This window comes from Theropithecus gelada, chromosome 2 (assembly GCF_003255815.1).
Source record: "Theropithecus gelada isolate Dixy chromosome 2, Tgel_1.0, whole genome shotgun sequence".
In the NCBI taxonomy this organism is placed as follows: domain Eukaryota; kingdom Metazoa; phylum Chordata; class Mammalia; order Primates; family Cercopithecidae; genus Theropithecus; species Theropithecus gelada.
Window position 1 is genome coordinate 35,625,673 of NC_037669.1, and position 19,261 is coordinate 35,644,933.

General features: G+C 38.4%; 1 protein-coding gene across 2 annotated transcripts in view; it reads left to right on the plus strand.

Moving 5' to 3' along the window:
• GAP43 (growth associated protein 43) overlaps positions 1–9,152 on the plus strand; it is a 99,104-nt gene extending 89,952 nt beyond the window's left edge. Inside the window, exon 3 of one of the 2 annotated variants that reach the window (XM_025377437.1) lies at positions 8,451–9,150. In XM_025377437.1, the coding sequence (XP_025233222.1) occupies positions 8,451–8,539 (89 nt within the window). In that variant the 3' untranslated portion in view covers positions 8,540–9,150. Of the gene's footprint in view, positions 1–8,450 lie in introns of both variants that reach the window. The other variant, XM_025377436.1, reaches the window with a different exon arrangement.
• Positions 9,153–19,261: the final 10,109 nt, after the last annotated feature.

Genomic DNA, 19,261 nt, shown 5'->3' on the forward strand with positions numbered 1-19,261 from the left:
GAATGGGGGCAGAGGGGTTATTTGCATAATTCTCTTTACATCAAAATGAAATATACTGGCTCAGTGTTTTGAAAGAAACTTAAAATGTGAAACATGGTGATGAAATGAGCAAAATGTGGATTACAGTGACCACTGAAAGCCATGATCCAGGCTCCAGATGGACATCTGGTATATAGCTAAAGAAAAAGACTATGTGAGCAACAAAAGGGCCATATGTGAGTTAGCTGCCAAATATTTTTTTTTATTATTATTACTTTCCTTTGAGCTTTTGAGGTGATGATGCTTGATATTCAAGAAAGATGAAAATAAAAAGGGAAAGGAAGCAAACACCCAGCCCATTGGTGATTGGTAGAGTAATTGTGGGCATGGCCCCAGGATGATAGCAGCTTCTATTTAATCAATGTTGACAAGGCTGGGGAGAGCTGGGCAGGTCCCAAGAGGTAATGTTTTACTCGGAAATCCACTCAACCTAATTTCAGTAATGTAGGGCTGTGGAGGGGCCTGGACTGGAGCCAGAAAACAGGGCCATTAGAGCTCAGCGTAGGCAATGGCAGCTGGGAACATCGCCATCCCTCCAGCAGCATTGCAACCAGGCTGCCTGGCTGAGCACACAAGCAGCCGCTGCTGCATATGCTTCTGGTATTTGCTCACCAACAGAATGCATCGACATGCTATTCTCACCCTTTCGAGGAAATGAATGGAATGCATAAAGGCAAGAACTGCTTCCAGACTCTATTTTAGCAAGAATCAGAGAGCAAGTCTGGCATATATCTTTCAAGGACCACTGTGAAATTGTCCACCTAATCCGCTGAGTCTTTTAAGGCTACCATTACATTGTTGCAAACACATGCAGAGATAACTCAGATCTTTATTGCTGTCTTAGTGTGGTTTTGATCTTTCTTAGGAATTGTGGTTGTGGATCAAGAATATGGAAACTACTATGGTTTTTTCATTTTTCAAAATTTCTGAGATTCATTCAAGTTAGTCAGCTTTGCAAATCCAAGAGAAGTTACCCAGGACAAATTATGCTCCTTAGGGCTGAGTGCTTCTTATCTAGCTATTCTTTCCTTTACCATTCTTTCTCCAATAAACAACACATTGTTACAGTAATTTGCTAGCATATAAATTCCAAGAACGTAGAGGTTTTTGCTTTGTGTTTTCATTGCTGTGTCACCACTGCTATATTTGCAGTTCATGGAGCAGTGTGTGAACATAGTAAGACTCAATTTCTTTCACTGGATGAATAAATGAATGAACGAAAACATTTTCTTTCTTCCCTTCTGAAGGATCCTTGAACTACGATGCATCAATAATGTATGAATTTACTTTCTGTGATGTTAACTTTCTCCTTTTAAGTTAACACAGAAATGACAAAATTCATGGAGGCTGCCAGTGAACGTGGTGGTAATCTCTAAGCAGTCTTTGGGCTTGGAAGAGCAATGTTTTTGTCAAGGCTAAAATGCCATTGTTCTATCAGATTCTAACATTATCCGTCCAAATGACTGAATATAATTTTTGAGACTAAATCATGGCACAGCAAGAGTATTTAATCAACTTAATTAAATAATTTAATCAAGTTTTTGAGCCTCTAGCTTAAGCCTCTCATATAAATAAGGTTATTTACTCCCGAAAATAGGACCATGTTCCATTTGAAAAATTTATGTCTTGAAAAAACTTTTTTCCCCTAAAAGGAAAAAAAGCCTAAACTACTAAAACTAAATCTAAAACTAAAACACATAATCAGTTTTTGTTTATTGTTTTTGTTTTAGACATATTCTGTTTTATAATAGAACCGGATTTGGGGGATTGATTTTTCCCTGGTAAAGATGGATTTGGGGAGAAGCCATCACTAGGTATATAATAGTAATAGCCTTAGGAAATTCATTCAGTGGTCGCTATATACATACACATGTGCACGCACGCGCACACACACACACACACACACACATAGCCCAAGTGTCTTTGGCTGCTATAATAAAATGCCATAAACTAGGCAGCTTGTAAACAACAGACAAATTCTGCTAAGGGCCAGCTTTCTCTGTACCTTGCTGTGTCCTCACATGGTGGAAGAGACTAGCTAGTTCTCTGTTGTCTCTTTCATAAAGACACTAATCCCAATCATGAGTCCTCTACCCTCATGATTTAACTACCTCCCAAAGATTCCTACTCTTAGTGCCATCACCTTAGGGGGTTAGAATTTCAACATATGAAGTTTGAAGGAACACAAACATTTAGTCCATAATACTGTGACTCATTTTTGTTTTTCCTGTAATGTCTTTTTTTTTTTTTTTTTTTTGAGACAGAGTCTTGCTCTGTCGCCCAGGCTGGAGTGCAGTGGCTGGATCTCAGCTCACTGCAAGCTCCGCCTCCTGGGTTTACGCCATTCTCCTGCCTCAGCCTCCCGAGTAGCTGGGACTACAGGCACCCGCCACCTCGCCCGGCTAGTTTTTTTTTGTATTTTTTAGTAGAGACGGGGTTTCACCGTGTTAGCCAGGATGGTCTCGATCTCCTGACCTCGTGATCTGCCCGTCTCAGCCTCCCAAAGTGCTGAGATTACAGGCTTAAGCCACCGCGCCCAGCCCCTGTAATGTCTTAAACAAAATAACAGTACTAATATTAGGTTTTCATGTTTAATACAAGTAAAAGTACTATTTAGAGGCAAACTGAAAAAGAACAAGCATATTCTATGCTTCACCTTGCTGGATTTCAGCCCTCACACTAGCACTTCCAGGCTTTCATTTGCCAGCTCCAGGTCATTGCTTCTACTCACTTGTTCTATGTCACTTGGTGTTGAAAATCACACTGCAATCTTTCAGCCTCTGTAGCCTCTTCCTAAGTAATAACTGTCTCAGAGGGAGGTTGATCTGCTAGATGAGGAATGTGACTATTTACTCTAATTGGATCATGGTAATTGGAGTGACCAGCTGGCCTCAGTCATTCATTTGTCTTTGACATTCACCATGATGATCAAAGATTTTGCACAAAATACTAAAGATTACATATTAACTCATCTCTAGCATTTACAAATCATGTAATTAGTGCTGGAAAGTGCCAAGACCAGATTTTATATTACAGAAGACTAATCAGGATTCTTCCTTTCATTTTTAGCTGCTTTTAATGGGACAATTTTTAAATATTGTGGGCTTCAGGCCTGCATAGCTGTGGACTGGACTCCCTGCTTTAGTTATCACTCTGAACCACCCATTCTTTCTGGGCAAAGGTAAAACCAGGGAAAGCAACTAAAGGAAGAGCTGCTGTGATAACTGTGTCCTAGGTTGGAATTTACAGTGTGGCCTTAGGTAAACCCTTCAGTCTCCCTCTGTCTCAGTTTCCCCAGCTGTGAAATGGGGTGATTAAAGTAGATGTGAGAATCAAATGCAATGATACAAGTATACTTCGCACTATTCTAAGCACATAGTAAGAGCTCCAAAATGTTAACTATAGCTAAATACTTTATACAAAGGACCAGGTAAGTCATAATTCATAATTCTTTCCAGGCAGTTTTTTTTAAGCTGCTGAATAGAACAGGTAAGAAAATGTAGATGTAAACTAAACGGTCAACATGATTTATCACTGCAATGATTTATCTAGGGTTGACATCAGTGGGAGAATAAGCTAGCAATATCAAAATGTTCCCTCTGGTATTCAGGCTTAAATGGACCTATTTATACAAAAGTTGGATTCTGTTTATAATAAGTTCTGCTTTGTCAGAGGCTAAAACCTTTCCCAAACTCATATGCAGTCTCCTACCAAAGTAGAGCTAGCTAGAGCAGGCATATTGTCCATATCTGGCTATTGTTCCCTCATTTGGATGTAGAATTTTTACAAAATGTTATCATGAGTTCTTAGTTTATCTTACTTTGGAAGTTGTAAAAGATTGTTTCTTTACATTGTTTCCTCCGTCCATGTTTTATTTTCCTCCCCATAATTTCTTGGTGGTCTATAAAACTTTCACTGCATCCATTGACTTGATCCACTTTGTTTTCTGCCAACTAGTCATCCCTTCACTTAAAACAAAGCAAATATTTTGCTTAATATTCAATAATATCAAGTAAAAAATTACTTTAATCTCAGACAAAGATAGATAGATAGATAGATAGATAGATAGATAGATAGATAGATAGAGAGTTTTATGTGTTCCAGCTAACTAACATTTCCTTTTGTAGCCATCTAATCGAGCTTCATCAATTTTAATTTTACGGTTTTTATTTTATACTTTGGAGCCAACCATTTTTTAATCTCTGAAGTTTTATAGGTTACTAAAACCCTATGGACCCTAGCTGCTTAGTTTCTAGTGCTGAATTGGTAAAATGAGTTTGGCCACCTGATATAATCAGAAAACCTGAACAAATAGACCTGAGTTTTAGTTCTGGCTTAGTCATAAGCAAGTCATATGATTTAGGGAAAGTTCCTTTATGCACCTAGACTTCAGTGTCATCACCTGTAAAATGAGGCTGTCCAGTCATTCCTTCACTCAACAAATATTTACTGAGGGTCTTTCCTGAATTAGGTTCTATGCTGGACATGGGATTCAAGGTTGAGCTGAAGTAGGTACTGCTGTTACCCTTGAAGAGTTCATGGTTTGGTGACTGGATGATCTTAAAGGGTCCATTCATTTGTAACATTCTATTATTACACATTTTATTGTCTTTTTTTGTTTATTTGTTTTTTTGATAGAGTTACACTCTTGTTCCCCAGGCTAGAGTGCAAAGACAGGATCTCTGCTCACTGCAACCTCCACCTCCCAAGTTCAAGCTATTCTCCTGCTTCAGCCTTCCTAGTAGCTGGGATTACAGGCATGTGCCACTATGCCCAGCTACTTTTATATTTTTAGTAGAGACGGGGTTTCACCGTTTTGGCCAGGCTGGCCTCGAACTCCTGACCTCAGGTGATCCACCCATCTCAGCCTCCCAAAGTGCTGGGATTACAGGTGTGAGCCACCACACCCAGCCCAAATTTTATTGTCTTTTAAAGGTATGTTATGAAAGGCTTTAAGGAGAGCAAGGATTTTGCTTTTTCTTTTTTTGTTTTTTTGTTTTTTTTCTCAGTACCTAGAAGAATGGCTGGCACAATGCAGGTGTCCAGTAAGAACTTATTGAACAAATAAGTTAATAAATACTTACATTTAAAATACTTTGAAGGATTGGAGAAAATGAATATGTATTGAAGCTCTCTCAATAGGGAACAGACAGCAATAATTTCCTGTCATAATAAACAGATTTGTGCCAAATTTCATCTTTTGTCCTAGGACCAGGCAATGGATGACCAGAGAAAGTGAGAGAATTGGGAGGATTTAACTTGATTGTATTCCAACAAGGGAACAGAAAGTCTTAGAACCATCTGAATGTTCAAGTTTCTGTTTCTGCATTTTTTGAGTTTTGTTCCCTTTATTCAACAAGCATGCATTTCTCACCTTTCCCGGTCTACTTCCCTTTTTCTCTCATTTCCTGATCTCCCTCTAAGCATACAGAATAGCTCCCATATCTTTATTTTGGTAGGAGAGATTTGAAGTCTTCTCTTGCTCGTAGAGCTACTATCTTTCTATATGTTTCTGGGTTGTGTAAACCAATATTATGTTTATTTTGCAGTTTGAAAAGGGCACTAAAGGCCGGGCGCGGTGGCTCAACCCTGTAATCCCAGCACTTTGGGAGGCCAAGACGGGCGGATCACGAGGTCAGGAGATCGAGACCATGCTGGCTAACACGGTGAAACCCCGTCTCTACTAAAAAATACAAAAAATTAGCCGGGCGAGGTGGCGGGCGCCTGTGGTCCCAGCTACTCGGGAGGCTGAGGCGGAAGAATGGCGTGAACCCAGGAGGCGGAGCTTGCAGTGAGCTGAGATCCGGCCACTGCACTCCAGTCTGGGCGACAGAGCGAGACTCCGTCTCAAAAAAAAAAAAAAAAAGAAAAAAGAAAAGGGCACTAAAAACATTGCTTCTTGGAACTGATAAGGATGGTAAACTACCTTGGGCATACTTGTGATACCAAAGGTTTGAGCAGGGTTGGGGAAATAAGCAAAAGAATTCCTGATTGTTTTAGAAGAACTTCGCTGAAATAAATCTGGAATCTTTCTTCTGGTAGAAAATTAAATAACTCATTAGCACACCAAAATTTTTATAATTCCTGAGGAATACATAGAGTATTAGAATGATCAGAATTGAGTTAGTTTCATGCAAAACTTATACAGGTGCACTGTTGTTCAAGAGGTAATCATAGTCACTTTGGAAAGCCGTAGCCTTAAAAAAACCTTATGAGTAGTAGTAGGTAGCATCACTAGAATAACTATATTTTATGAATAGCTGATAGTGAGTTATGAACCCTATAAAATAAGTCAGACTTTAAAACCTTGGTCAAAAGTGAGTATTATAAGGTAAAGTTACCTATCGTAGCTGCTTACTTTATATACCAGACTAGTCTAGTTAGATTTTAAAAGTCTAACCTATTTTCAAAAAATAAGCATTTCTGCTACTGAAGAGCTTTAAAAGAATGTTTTTTGATAGATGTTTCAGAGAAGAAATTCCAGAAATGTGTTTAATAATGGTGGGTATAAACATTCAGCTTTATCTGAATGTAAATATGTAGCTGGCTGATTTAAAAGAGACATACATTTTGATGAGTTCTTCTAATGGTCTCCTTAATGACCCCATTTATCTAATCTCAACATCTACATACAGCAAAACTATTTTATTTAATATTCCTAGTTTAATCTCCTCAAAGCATAGCTGTATTATATTCCTTGCTCAAGGGCTTTCAAACTGTCTATTGTCTTCTAATTAAACACAAATTTGTTAGCCTAACAAAATTCCATGGACTTCAGTTTAGCTTTCCAAGAATAATTAGCACCTAGTAGCTGTTAAGAGGAGGACAAGCAATAACAATAGCTTCATTTTAAGACACAGGCATCGCCAATATAAGGGATTGAGGTGGAAAAAAAAAAAAAAACAGTTAATATAATAGGCCTGGGACTGCTGTCCTTAGAAAAGCTTGTTTGTAAAGTTGACCATTGGCTGGCATCTGGGAACTTGGATTTTGAGAAGATTCTCATCATTCCTTAACTGATAAGAGTGGTTCCAGGTGCCTAAAACCATAGTACAAACAATGTGGTTTATGCCGAACAACTATTTTTCTTCTGGGAGTCTGAATTTTGTACCTGCTAGGTGGAGGGTGCCTACATGACCAATTACCAATGCAAACTCAGTTAAACTTCCCTAATAGATGACATCTTCCATGTGTTATGGTAATTTATTGCTGAAAGAATTAAGCACATCCTGGATGACTCCATGGGGAGAAGACTCTTAGAAACTTGTTTGGTTTCCTCCAAACTTTGCCTATGAGCAACTTTTTGCTTTGCTTACTTTGCTTTGTGTTCTTTCACTGCAATAAATTTTAGTTATGAAGCAGACTGCATGCTGAGTCCCATGAGTCCTCCTAGCAAATCACTGAACCTAGGGGTGGTCTTGGGGGACCCTGACACAGGGAGTTGATTGTTTGGCAACACAAGTTGTTTCAAAGCAAATGAATTCTTTTTCTACAAGCTAGCATATTAGTAAACTATCAGGTAGTGTTAAACTCGTTGACTGAGTACTGTCGGGAAACCAAGGGAATATTTTTCTTCAAAAATACTTGATATCCTCCTTGTTAAGCAAAGCAGTACTTTCCCTATGGATAAGTGTATTCAGTTGGAATGTGCTTGGCTGCAAGAAACTGAAAACTATTATATTACAATGCTTTAAAGAGGCTAGTGACTTGTCTCTGAGGGAAGGTATCTAGGACTAGTACAGTCACTCAGTGATGAGTTTTTCTTTTTGCTCCACCATCCTTAGTGTGTAGTTTTTGTCTTCATGGTCACAAGGCAGCTGCTACAGTGCCATGTATTGTTTGAGGTCCAAGTGATCAGGAATAGAAGAATGTGAAGGGCAAAACCCAACTCTGCCCTCTCTAGGGACTTCTACTTCTAGAATTGACCAGCGCTGTCCCGCAGGAGCTGAAAATTCAACTACTTCACTTTCCAGTACTGGAAATGAGTGGTAAGAAATTTGGAATGGATGCTCGATGGTCCACATAAATTATCTGTCACAATTCTTCTGACACTAATAGAACAGCAATACAAGATTGTCATTGATTCCCTATGTGAAGATCCTGTATGTGGATACCTCGATTGTAAGGCTGAGAGATTAACGACCACAGTACCTTCTGTTGTTAAGTGGGCTCCTTGTCACTCACATACCTTTGCTCCTGAGTTCTTCCATAGGTGCCACTGAACAGCTTCCTTGAGGTAAACTCTTCTGAACTTGGAACTTATATTAACTGGGATATTAATAATCTTTTAATCTTAATGCTGTTATGAAATGACATAAAAAGAAGAAATGCATTGCACCATTGTATGAACAGATAAGACAAAATACTAACTCTCTCCTTTTCCCCCCACCCTATCTTGTTTTCTTTCTCAGAAGCTGTAGATGAAACCAAACCTAAGGAAAGTGCCCGGCAGGATGAGGGTAAAGAAGAGGAACCCGAGGCTGACCAAGAACATGCCTGAACTCCAAGAAATGGCTTTCCACATCCCCACCCTCCCCTCTCCTGAGCCTGTCTCTCCCTACCCTCTTCTCAGCTCCACTCTAAAGTCCCCTCCTGTCCTGCTCACGTCTGTGAGTCTGTCCTTTCCCACCCACTAGCCCTCTTTCTCTCTGTGTGGCAAACATTTAAAAAAAAAAAAAAAAAAAAAAAAAAGCAGGAAAGATCCCAAGTCAAACAGTGTGGCTTAACATTTTTTGTTTCTTGGTGTTGTTATGGCGAGTTTTTGGTAATGATGATTCAATCATTTTGGGAAATTCTTGCACTGTATCCAAGTTATTTGATCTGGTGCGTGTGGCCCTGTGGGAGTCCACTTTCCTCTCTCTCTCTCTCTCTGTTCCAAGTGTGTGTGCAATGTTCCGTTCATCTGAGGAGTCCAAAATATCGAGTGAATTCAAAACCATTTTTGTTTTCCTCCTTTTCAATGTGATGGAATGAACAAAAAGGAAAAAATTCAAAAAACCCAGTTTGTTTTAAAAATAAATAAATAAAGCAAATGTGCCAATTAGCGTAAACTTGCGGCTCTAAGGCTCCTTTTTCAACCTGAATATTAATAAATCATGAGAGTAATCAAGGTCCAACGGCTCTGTGTTTCTGTTCTACCTTCTCATTAGTTGGTTGGACATGCTAGGGTCTTACATTTCATCTTTTTCCTCTCCTCTCAGTTTGAGACCAACAACCCTGATAAAGAAAACACAGATGAAGCCTAAGGCTGTTGTCAGGACCAATAGCTCCAGCCCTCGAGGGAGACATCTGTTGCAGGCCTGTCTCCTTGGCTTATGTGTGGCTATCTTTTAACTGTGCCTCTTCACAGCTTCCCTTTATGCCTCTCTTTGTGTCCAAATTTCCCCACTTTACAAAGATACTAGTGATACAAAATTGGACCCACCCTAATGACCTCACTTTAACTTAACTGCCTCTGCCAAGGCCTCATTTTTAAATGAGGTCACATTCTGAGGTACTGGGGCTTAAGGCTTCAACATATAACTTTGGGCGACAGGGCACAATTCAGCCCACAAGAGACACTAATATATGACCAGCCTATCCAACATGGTGAAACCCCATCTCTACAAAAAAATACAAAAACTTAGCCTGGCATGGTGGTGGGTGCCTGTAATCCCAGCCACTCGGCAGGCTGAGGCTGACATTGCACCATTGCACCCCAGACTGGGCTACAGAGTGAGACTCCATCTGGAAAGAAAAAAAAAGAAAAAAAGGACACTGAGACTCACTCTTACTAAAATAACCTCAGAGCATTTTCATTATTTAAGAGAAGTTTAGTTTATCCAATGAAAAGTTATTCTAGGTTTTACTAAGATAAATATTACAAAGAGGAACTGGGCAAGGTGGCACATGCCTGTAGTCCCAGCTACTTGGGAGGCTGAGGTGGGAAGATAACTTGAGCTCAGGAGTTAAAGTCCAGCCTAAGCAACCTAAAGTGACCCTGTCTATAAAAAATACGTTCATTATAGAAATGTCTACAACTTTTGGAAACCTCCAGGCTTTTGTTTTAATTAATTTATTTTAACCCAAGTATTGAGCCAGTCCATTGCATCTTTATCAGCTTATAAATTTATGTTGAATTTACAATTCCTACACAGGGCAGCTATGAGATTCTTGATTAGTTATAATCATTGTTGATATCACTGCTGATGTTGATAGTATATAAAGAAAAGGTATACATTTTGCACATCCATTTCAAATTTCTTTCCAGTTTCAGTTTTTAAAATGCCTTCTATTAGAAGGTAAGTAGTTCTTATAAGAAACAAAGCAATATCTGAAGTATCTATGCTCTGTATTCCTACATTTTCTAAATCAATTCTGGTGCAGATTCGGAACATGTCATGTTCTGCTCTGGCCCTGAGTCTCCTCTCATAGACGTGCATGGCCAGGGGGTTCCCTTCAGCTTTCTACCCTCATCTGCAGATAGAACCTCCTAGCTAGGAAGAGAAAACTAAGTCAAAGAGAAAGTCCTCATACTAATGAAGATCAATGAAATAAGTCATCCTCGGAGTTTCAACCTGTACCTTGGTAACTATGCTCAGCTTTGTGTAGAGCTAGTGCTTAATTAATCAAAGAAAGGTGAAAAATGAAAAATGAGTCCTCACTGAATCAACAGGGTCTTTCCTTGGTCACTGACACTAAGTTGAATTTTCACTGGGAGAAACAACTCTAAAGAAAAAAGTTAGAAAGTATCAATAACATATTAAAATAGTTTAAGAGTTTGATTTCATTCTGAGTTGGTCTGAATTTCATGGAAGACTTGGAAGCAAGAATGTCTGGGGCTCAGTCATGATCTGCTTAGAGTCTCATCAGATGTGGAATAAGTTATTGAAAAGATCATTCATAGATTGAAGTTATATCACATAGCATATCTGTCTACATACTGCTTTAAAAATTCTATTTTACCTCAAAGGTTTTTGTTTTGTTTTTGTGTTTTGGTAAGAAATGCTATAATCCCTTTCTCATATCTACACCTGAAAGCAACATTCCTATGGCTTGGAAAAATTCAGCTTCTTCAAAACACAATTCTAAACTTCTTCTGCTGAATCCACATTTATCCTGAAAACAGTAGTGTATGATCTTTTAGGCATATATTAATATATACTGTTTAGTGGTCTTATTACTTGTGTTAGGGTTGGGAATTTTTTTTTTTAACTTATTAGTATCTAAATTTATTTCATTTATAAACTTTTGGTTCCTTAATAGAATTGTAAAGGTGGAGGAATACGCATTAGAGAGGCTCGTAATAGAGCCTCTAAGACACGATAGAGAGGCTCCCAAAAGACATACCAAGAATCATTGCAGCCCTAACACTAAACGCAAAACAACGTGACTCACACTTACAGACAACACACAAAGTCAGGGAGCAGTTGGGATGCATAGGCCATTCAAGACACAGAAACATATGGGTTCTAAATTCTGTTCAGAAAGCAACCTAAGTTGTTGATTCTGAAACACCTAAATCTGGATTACTTTGAAAAATAAAAAATAGGTTGAGGACAAGTAAAAAAGACCTCAACACTGACAGGTGATTTTTTTCCAATAGTGTGCTCCAGACCCAACATCTCATTGATAGCAAAACCATCACGTTGTCTGTATGAAATAAGGTCTTTTGACTGAGCTGTATTATTTGTGTCTAAAATGTTCAGTTATGATGTAATACAATTTAAGTCTCTTTGAAGATAAAAGGATTTCTAAAATAGAACTCTTTGTCTCCATCACCCAATTCACATTTGGCTGATTTTCCTGTCTTTTACACTATCATCTACCCAGTGGCTTAGGTCAGAAATCTAGAAAGAAACTTGATTCCTCTTTTTCTTTTCACATAACATTTAATTCATGAGAGCAAATCTGCTGCTGCGGATTTCAAAAGAGAATAAAGATAAAATTTGTGCCTCTTGCGCCGACCAATCCTGCACTTTTCTTGGTCAGTTTGTGGTGATCTAAGGGTTCTTTTACAATGATTCCACCCCATACTCAGTTCAAAAGAAAAATCACAGAAGAATTAGAATACTCTGTCAGTAACCTGGGTTAGAGGCACTTGGCGTTCTCGAAAATGCATTATTCCCAATGTCAGACAGCCCCTAGAAGCCAGTTAGTTCTGCAGTGGCATGGAAGCCCAGACAATAGGAAAACCAGATTAATGAATAAGTTCCATACAGCATTATTAAGATCACCACAAGTTCCATTAATTTCTTTTTTTTACCTTCCCAACATTGACTGTTGTCATGGAAACACAGCTTCTGTTAAGCTGGTTATAAAAATAACTCAATGATTGGTGATCCTCCTAGATAAATGTCAGCTAATGAGCATTAGAAACATGAGCGTCTTTAATTTTAGATAGAACTCTGGCCTAATTTTTATTCCTGAGGGGTCAAAGCCTATGTCTGCCTGTCATATAGGCAAGGCCCGCATCCATGTCTGCCACCATTTTCAGCCACATATTTACCCTGCTATAATCTCATTTTTTTCCCTTTCTTCATGGATAAAAATTCCATCATCAGGAATGAGTACAAGATTGAGCTATGAGAATGATGAGTTATTAAATCCTCTTGGAGAACATTATCAAGGTGGCAGAGACATTTTGAATGTACATTTTCCAGCAGATTGGTTACCTGATTTATTTTCTTACAGGTATGTGTCATGGTTGGTAATTACAGCATGTTTAGTGTTATAGATGTACCTTACTAAGTGCATTTTCAATGAAGTGAGATGCCTCTCCATAGAAGTGAAAAATTTCAGTTAATCTCATATTATATAAGATCTGGCTATGGAAGTACATAAATTGTAATGAAATTTTAAGTTAATTTGTTTGTTTAATTATCCAAGCAATACTGTTTTATTATAGAAAGGTAGAAAATACAAATAAGGAAAAAGATAAAAATAATCCAAGGTTTACTATGCAGAATTAAGCCATATTTATATTTAAAGATTCAGCCTTAGATAATATGTCTACCTGCCTAACTGCCTCCTCTCTTCCCATATATCATCCTCTTATCTATTTAAGACAAACATGGACTCATGTTATACCTGTAGTTTTATAAATAACTTTAGACATTTAACTGCAAATTTTTAATAATGTGTTTATAATATAATTTCATTAGCCAGATCCATAAAAATGGAAAAATTAGGTCAAAGGACATGAGTACTTTAAACGCTTTTTATATAGATTACCATATTAGAGACAGAGGACTTTAAATCTTGTGGTTTCCATTGTGACTTTCCAGTGTCATGCCAAGCCTCAGAAGCCTGAGACAAAAGGAAAAATGTGCAACTTTATACAAATGCTCTTTAACTTATGATTGGTTTATTGGTTTATGTTTCAATAAACCCATTGTAAAATTGAAAAATCGTACGTCAACCTATTGTAAGTTGAAGACCTTTTGCATACACTTATCAAAGTATTGTCCCATAGTTTGAACAAAGTGAGAAAGTTAAAAACAGATCTACAAACAAAAACATGATTATATATAAAACCCTGTGTTGCCCAAACTGTTGATGTGCTGTTGTCAACCCTCATAAACATGCTTCCTGTTTGACTAGTGGACTGTATTGCTTTGCCAGACCAGTAAACTGAGGGCTGAGTGGAAGGGACTTATTCTATTGCACAATAATATCATCATAAAGCAAACAGTCTGTCTCTATTTAAAATTTTGGTATTTTGTTTTTCCATAGGTATTAATTTTGAATTTTGAAATATTATATTCAAATCCTTTTTTTGTTTTTTTTTGTTCTGGTGAGACATTCTCACTCTGTCACCCAGGCTGGAGTGAAGTGGTGCGATCTCGCTTCACTGCAACCTCCATCTCATGGGTTGAAGCAATTCTCCTGCCTCAGCCTCCTGAGTAGCTGAGATTACAGGTGCTCGCCACCACACCCAGCTAATTTTTGTAATTTTTGGTAGAGATGGGGTTTCACCAGTTGGCCAGGCTGGTCTCGAATTCCTGACCTCAAGTGCTGCCTGCCTCAGCCTCCCAAAGTGCTAGGATTACAGGTGTAAGCCATCGTGCCCGGCCCCAATACTATCTTGATTACTAATTTTTTGATGTAACCTTACATTTTGCACTTAAGGCAAGTAACCTTAACTTGCCTCACCCCAATCCTGGCCCTGCTGCTCCCAAAGGGAATAGTAGAATCATTGGTTCCCAAACATTTTCTGAGGACCATTAGGCAGCTGTGATTATGTGAGGTCTTAGTGACACGCATGGACTGTAATGTTTGAGAATAGATGGGGCATGCGGACCTGGGAATTAAATATCTAATATTCCTAGAAAGTTAACAAGATAACTAAGAAATTTCCCTGCTTTTTAGAGAAGCCATTGCTATGAACTGACTGTTAGTGTCCTCTTAAAATTTGTATGTTGAAGCCTAATTTCCAATGTGATGGTACGTAGAGGTGGAGCATTTGGCAGTAATTACACCACGAGGGTAGACCACCCCCCAACCCCGATGGAATTAGTGCCCTTATTAAATGAGGAAGGGGCATGAGATTTCTCTCTCTTTCTTCCATGTGGAGATACAGGCAAGATGCGGCCTCTGCAACCTGAAAGAGGGCCCTTACCAGAACTTGACCATGCTAGCACCCTGATCTTAGACTTCCAGCCTCCAGAATTGTGAAAAATAAATTTCTATTGTTTATATGCCACCTAATCTGAGGCACTTTTGTTACTGCAGCCCAAACTGACTTAGAAAGTATAGATTACAAAACAGCTAGATACAGACAACAAGGAGTGGTTAGAAACTGGTTTGGGCTATGGAGAAATGAGAATTCATGATCTATCTAAACCCTCTGAAAATACATTAAATACTAAACAAGAATAAAACTGGGTCTATCAAACCAAAGCACCAATTTATAATGCCAACCACTCTTCACGGTTGCACTTGGGAAGAGTACAGTTATGAAACTAGATGTGATCATTTGAAAAATTGTGTTCTTACTATGAAGCCATAAAAAAGAATGAGATCATATCTTCAGAGGGACATGAATGGAGCTGGAGGCCATTATTCTTAGCAAACTAACACAGGAACAGAAAAACAAATACCACAAGTTTTCACTTATAAGTGGGAGCTAAATGTGAGAACACACGGACACATAGAGGGGAACACACACTGGGGCCTTTCGGAGGGTACAGGGTGGGAGGAGAAAGAGGATCCGGAAAAAATAACTAATGGATGTTAGGCTTAATACCTGGGTGATGAAATAATCTGTACAACAAATCTCCATGACACCAGTTTACCTATGTAACAAACCTGCATTTGTATACCTGAACTTAAAGTAAAAGTTTAAAAGAAAAAGAAAAATTGTACTCCTGAAGAAGTTGATCAAGTAGAACCTTTTATAAATTGGAGTGTTGTGGGAAACAAGTACTAATTAATTAACTCGCCATGGGTGCAAATTTATATTTAAGCGATAGAGAAGAATATGGCTATTTCATTTTACATTTAGAAGTAAAAAGAATATAACTCTCTCTTGGAATTAGAAAAGAAGCATAGGAGGGAAAACATGCTTTAAAAATTTTTTTCTGCCACATTGCAAAAATAGAACAAGCATAGAAATGAAAGGAAGAACAATGGCATCTGTTTTTCTTTTTCTATCTTCCCCTATGCTTTCTCCTTTCTTCCTAGAGTATGTAAAATGAGCACAGGATCTCCAGCCTAGGGACACTGGAGTGTTCACTAAGTAAGGGGAAATGGAGAGACAGCATGAGGGAGGCAGCACCCCTGTTCCAGCTTTAGCAGTCTCAAGATTCAGTGAAGGTTGTAACCATTACCTCCACCTGAAGGGCAACAGCAGCCTTTGCCTTAGCATCAGAGGCCACCAATAGGATTCGACAGTGCTGCCTTTGCCTACTTTCTGACCTCCTGCCTCTGAACCACACTGCCAGCCTAGACTTGTGAATCCTGCCTTCTTCTCCTTGATTTAACCCACCCTGTCTGCTTAGATGGCTCCTGCCGGACTGTAAATTCCTTAGGCATGGCATGGGATATTTTGTCCTATGTGGTTCTGTACTCTGTAAATTCCTTAGGCATGGCATGGGATATTTTGTCCTATTTGGTTCTGTACTCCAGAAGCATCTGAAAATAGCAGGCCAAACTCAATAAATGGATGAATGAATAAATGACTTCTAATTCTTGTCTATTAGTCTCTATCCTCTTTTTCCCTTCCTGTGGCTTCACAAACTTTTCATAGGGGTACAAAGATACAACTCAGGCCCCTTGTCCAAGAGGGAGAAATATTTCCCTGAGAACTCAGCGCTTTCACATATCATACCTGATGATGAACTTGGGGCAACAAACTACCACATGAATCTAAGTTGTATTCATTCACTAAACGACCAGCCGAGAGATTCAACCACAATGACCTCATTGTTATCCTTGTCTATTCCACTCCTGACTTTGTATTTTTGGCTTTCCATTACTTCATCCCTGCCTTTGCCTTTCTGCTTTTTTTTTTTTGTTTTTTTCCTGGTTGGAATGCTCTTCCACAGATATTCACATGGCACTTTCCAGGTCATTTCTCAAATACTACCTTTCCATTGAAGCCTTCAAAGACCACCCCATTAGTATTTTCTACTACCCTTCCTATAAAAATATTTCAAATAGATGTAGACCTTAATTCTATTTAAAATACTATATCCTTTACTCAATTATTTTATTTACCCATCTTCCATTACTAGAATATAAGCTTTACAAAAGTAAGAACTTTCCCTGTTATGTTTATATCTCTAGCTCTTAAGACACTTCCTGACATCCAGTAGGATCTCAATAAATGGGAAATGAACAATTTTTATTTTAAGTATTTTACTTGCTCCTTAAAACTCGTTCTTTCTAACTGTAGATTCATCCATGGAGTACTGTCTTGTTACATTCCTTAGCAGGAGGCATCTGTGTTCGGGCCAACTCAGCATCTTTTCACATTCCTCTGATGATAAGTTACCTCTTCCTATCCTATTTAGCTTCAGTGGAGCCGACTCTGATTCTTCTCCTCACCCTCAACATAGAAGAGATACAAGAACCAGGTCTGGCCAATCAGACCATCACATCTCCTGGTGCAATGATTGATTTAAGCACAGACACATGACTTGAGACATGCTCTCCCTTGGAGCTTTCTGCCAAAGCTAGCAAAACAAACAAACAAACAAAACAAAACCCCCCTTTCATTTTGGTAGGATTTCTAAACAAGGGAATGTGAGTCTTCCATAGAGAATGGCTATTTGCTCACCACATGGAGAGAGCCTTTCCAAGAAAAGAAAAAAGACACACCTGGTAACATTTGTCCTCTAGATGTAACAATGCCTGAAGTAAGTACTATTCTTGGACTCTTGGTAATGTGTGTTGATACCCTTTTTGGCTTAAGCTTGCTTAAGTTGTATTTCTGTCATTTACAACTTAAAAGATTCATGATATATTAGCCTTTCCATGTTTGCCCCAGTCCCAGTAAACCTCTATGCATAAGTGACTCTCCAGGGAAGCTCCCACCCAGCTGGTCCTGACTTCTTGGCTCCTGGACATTTTCACAATATTTGTAGGATAAGAATAATATTTGTTGTCTAATGCAATGAGCATAGCATATCATCATTTCTCCCCCATTAGGTTGATAATATATTTTCTTTTTTTTGCTGTTATTTATATTTTCTTTTATTTTAAGTTCTGGAATACATGTGCAGGATGTGCAGTTTTGTTACATAGATAAACGTGTGCCATGGTAAGTGTGTTGCTGCACCTATCAGCCCATCACCTAGGTATTAAGCCCAGCATGCTTTAGCTATTTTTCCTGATTCTCTCTCTCCCCTTGCTCCCCCGACCCCTGCAAAAGGCCACAGTGTGTGTTGTTCTCCTCCCTGTGTCCATGTGTTCTCATTGTTTGGCTTCCACTTACAAGTGACAACATGTGGTGTTTGGTTTTCTATTCCTTTGTTAGTTTACTGAGGATAATGGCTTCCAGCTCCATCTATGTCCCTGAAAAGGACATGATCTTGTTCCTTTTTTATGGCTGCATAGTATTCCATGGTGTATTTGTACCACATTTTCTTTATCCAGTCTATCATTGATGGACATTTGAGTTGATTCCATGTCTTTGCTATTGTGAATAGTGCTGCAATGAACATACATGTGCATGTATTTTTATAATAGAATAATTTATATTCCTTTGGTTATATACCCAGTAGTGGGATCGCTGGGTCAAATGGCATTTCTGGGTCTAGGTCTCTGAGGAATTACCGCACTGTCTTCCACAATGGTTGAACTAATTTACATTCCCACCAACAGTGTAAAAGTGTTCCTATTTCTCCACAGCCTTATTGCATCTGTTGTTTCTGGACTTTTTAATAATTGTCATTTTGACTAGTGTGAGACAGTATTTCATCGTGGTTTTGATGGGCATTTCTCTAATGGTCAATGATGTTGAGCTTTTCTTCATATGTTTGTTAGCTCCATAAATGTCTTCTTTTGAGGAGTATCTGTTCATGTCCTTTGTCTGTTCATGTACTTTTAAATGATATTGTTTGTTTGTTTGTTTCTTGTAAATTTTTTTTAAGTTCCTTATAGATTCTGGATATTAGACCTTTATCAGATGGAGAGATTGCAAAAATTTTCTCCCATTCTGGAGGTTGTCTGTTAGATCCCATTTGTCAATTTTTGCTTGACAAAAGCAACAAGCAATTGCTTTTGAAGTTTTCGTCATGAAATCTTTGCCAGTGTCTATGTTCTGAATGATATTGCCTAGATTTTCTTCTAGGCTTTTATAGTTCTGGGTTTTATATTTAAGTCTTTAATCCATCATGAGTTAATTTTTGTAGAAGGTGTAAAGAAGGGGTCCAGTTTCAATTTTCTGCAATGGCTAGTCTTTTCTTTCAGTACCGTTTATTAAATAGGGAATTCTTTCCCCATGGCTTGATTTTGACAGGTTTGTTGAAAATCAGATGGTTATAGACGTGTGGTCTTATTTCTGAGTTCTTTATTCTGTTCCATGGGTCTATGTGTTTGTTTTTCTACCAGTACCATGCTGTTTTGGTTTCTGTAGGCTCATAATATAGATTGAAGTCAGGTAGCGTGATGCCTCTAGCGTTTCTTCCTTTTGCTTAGGATTGTCTTGGTGGTTCAGGCTCTTTTTCGGTTCCATATGAATTTTAAAGTAGTTTTTTTTTTCTAATTCTGTGAAGAATGTCAATGGTAATTTAATGGG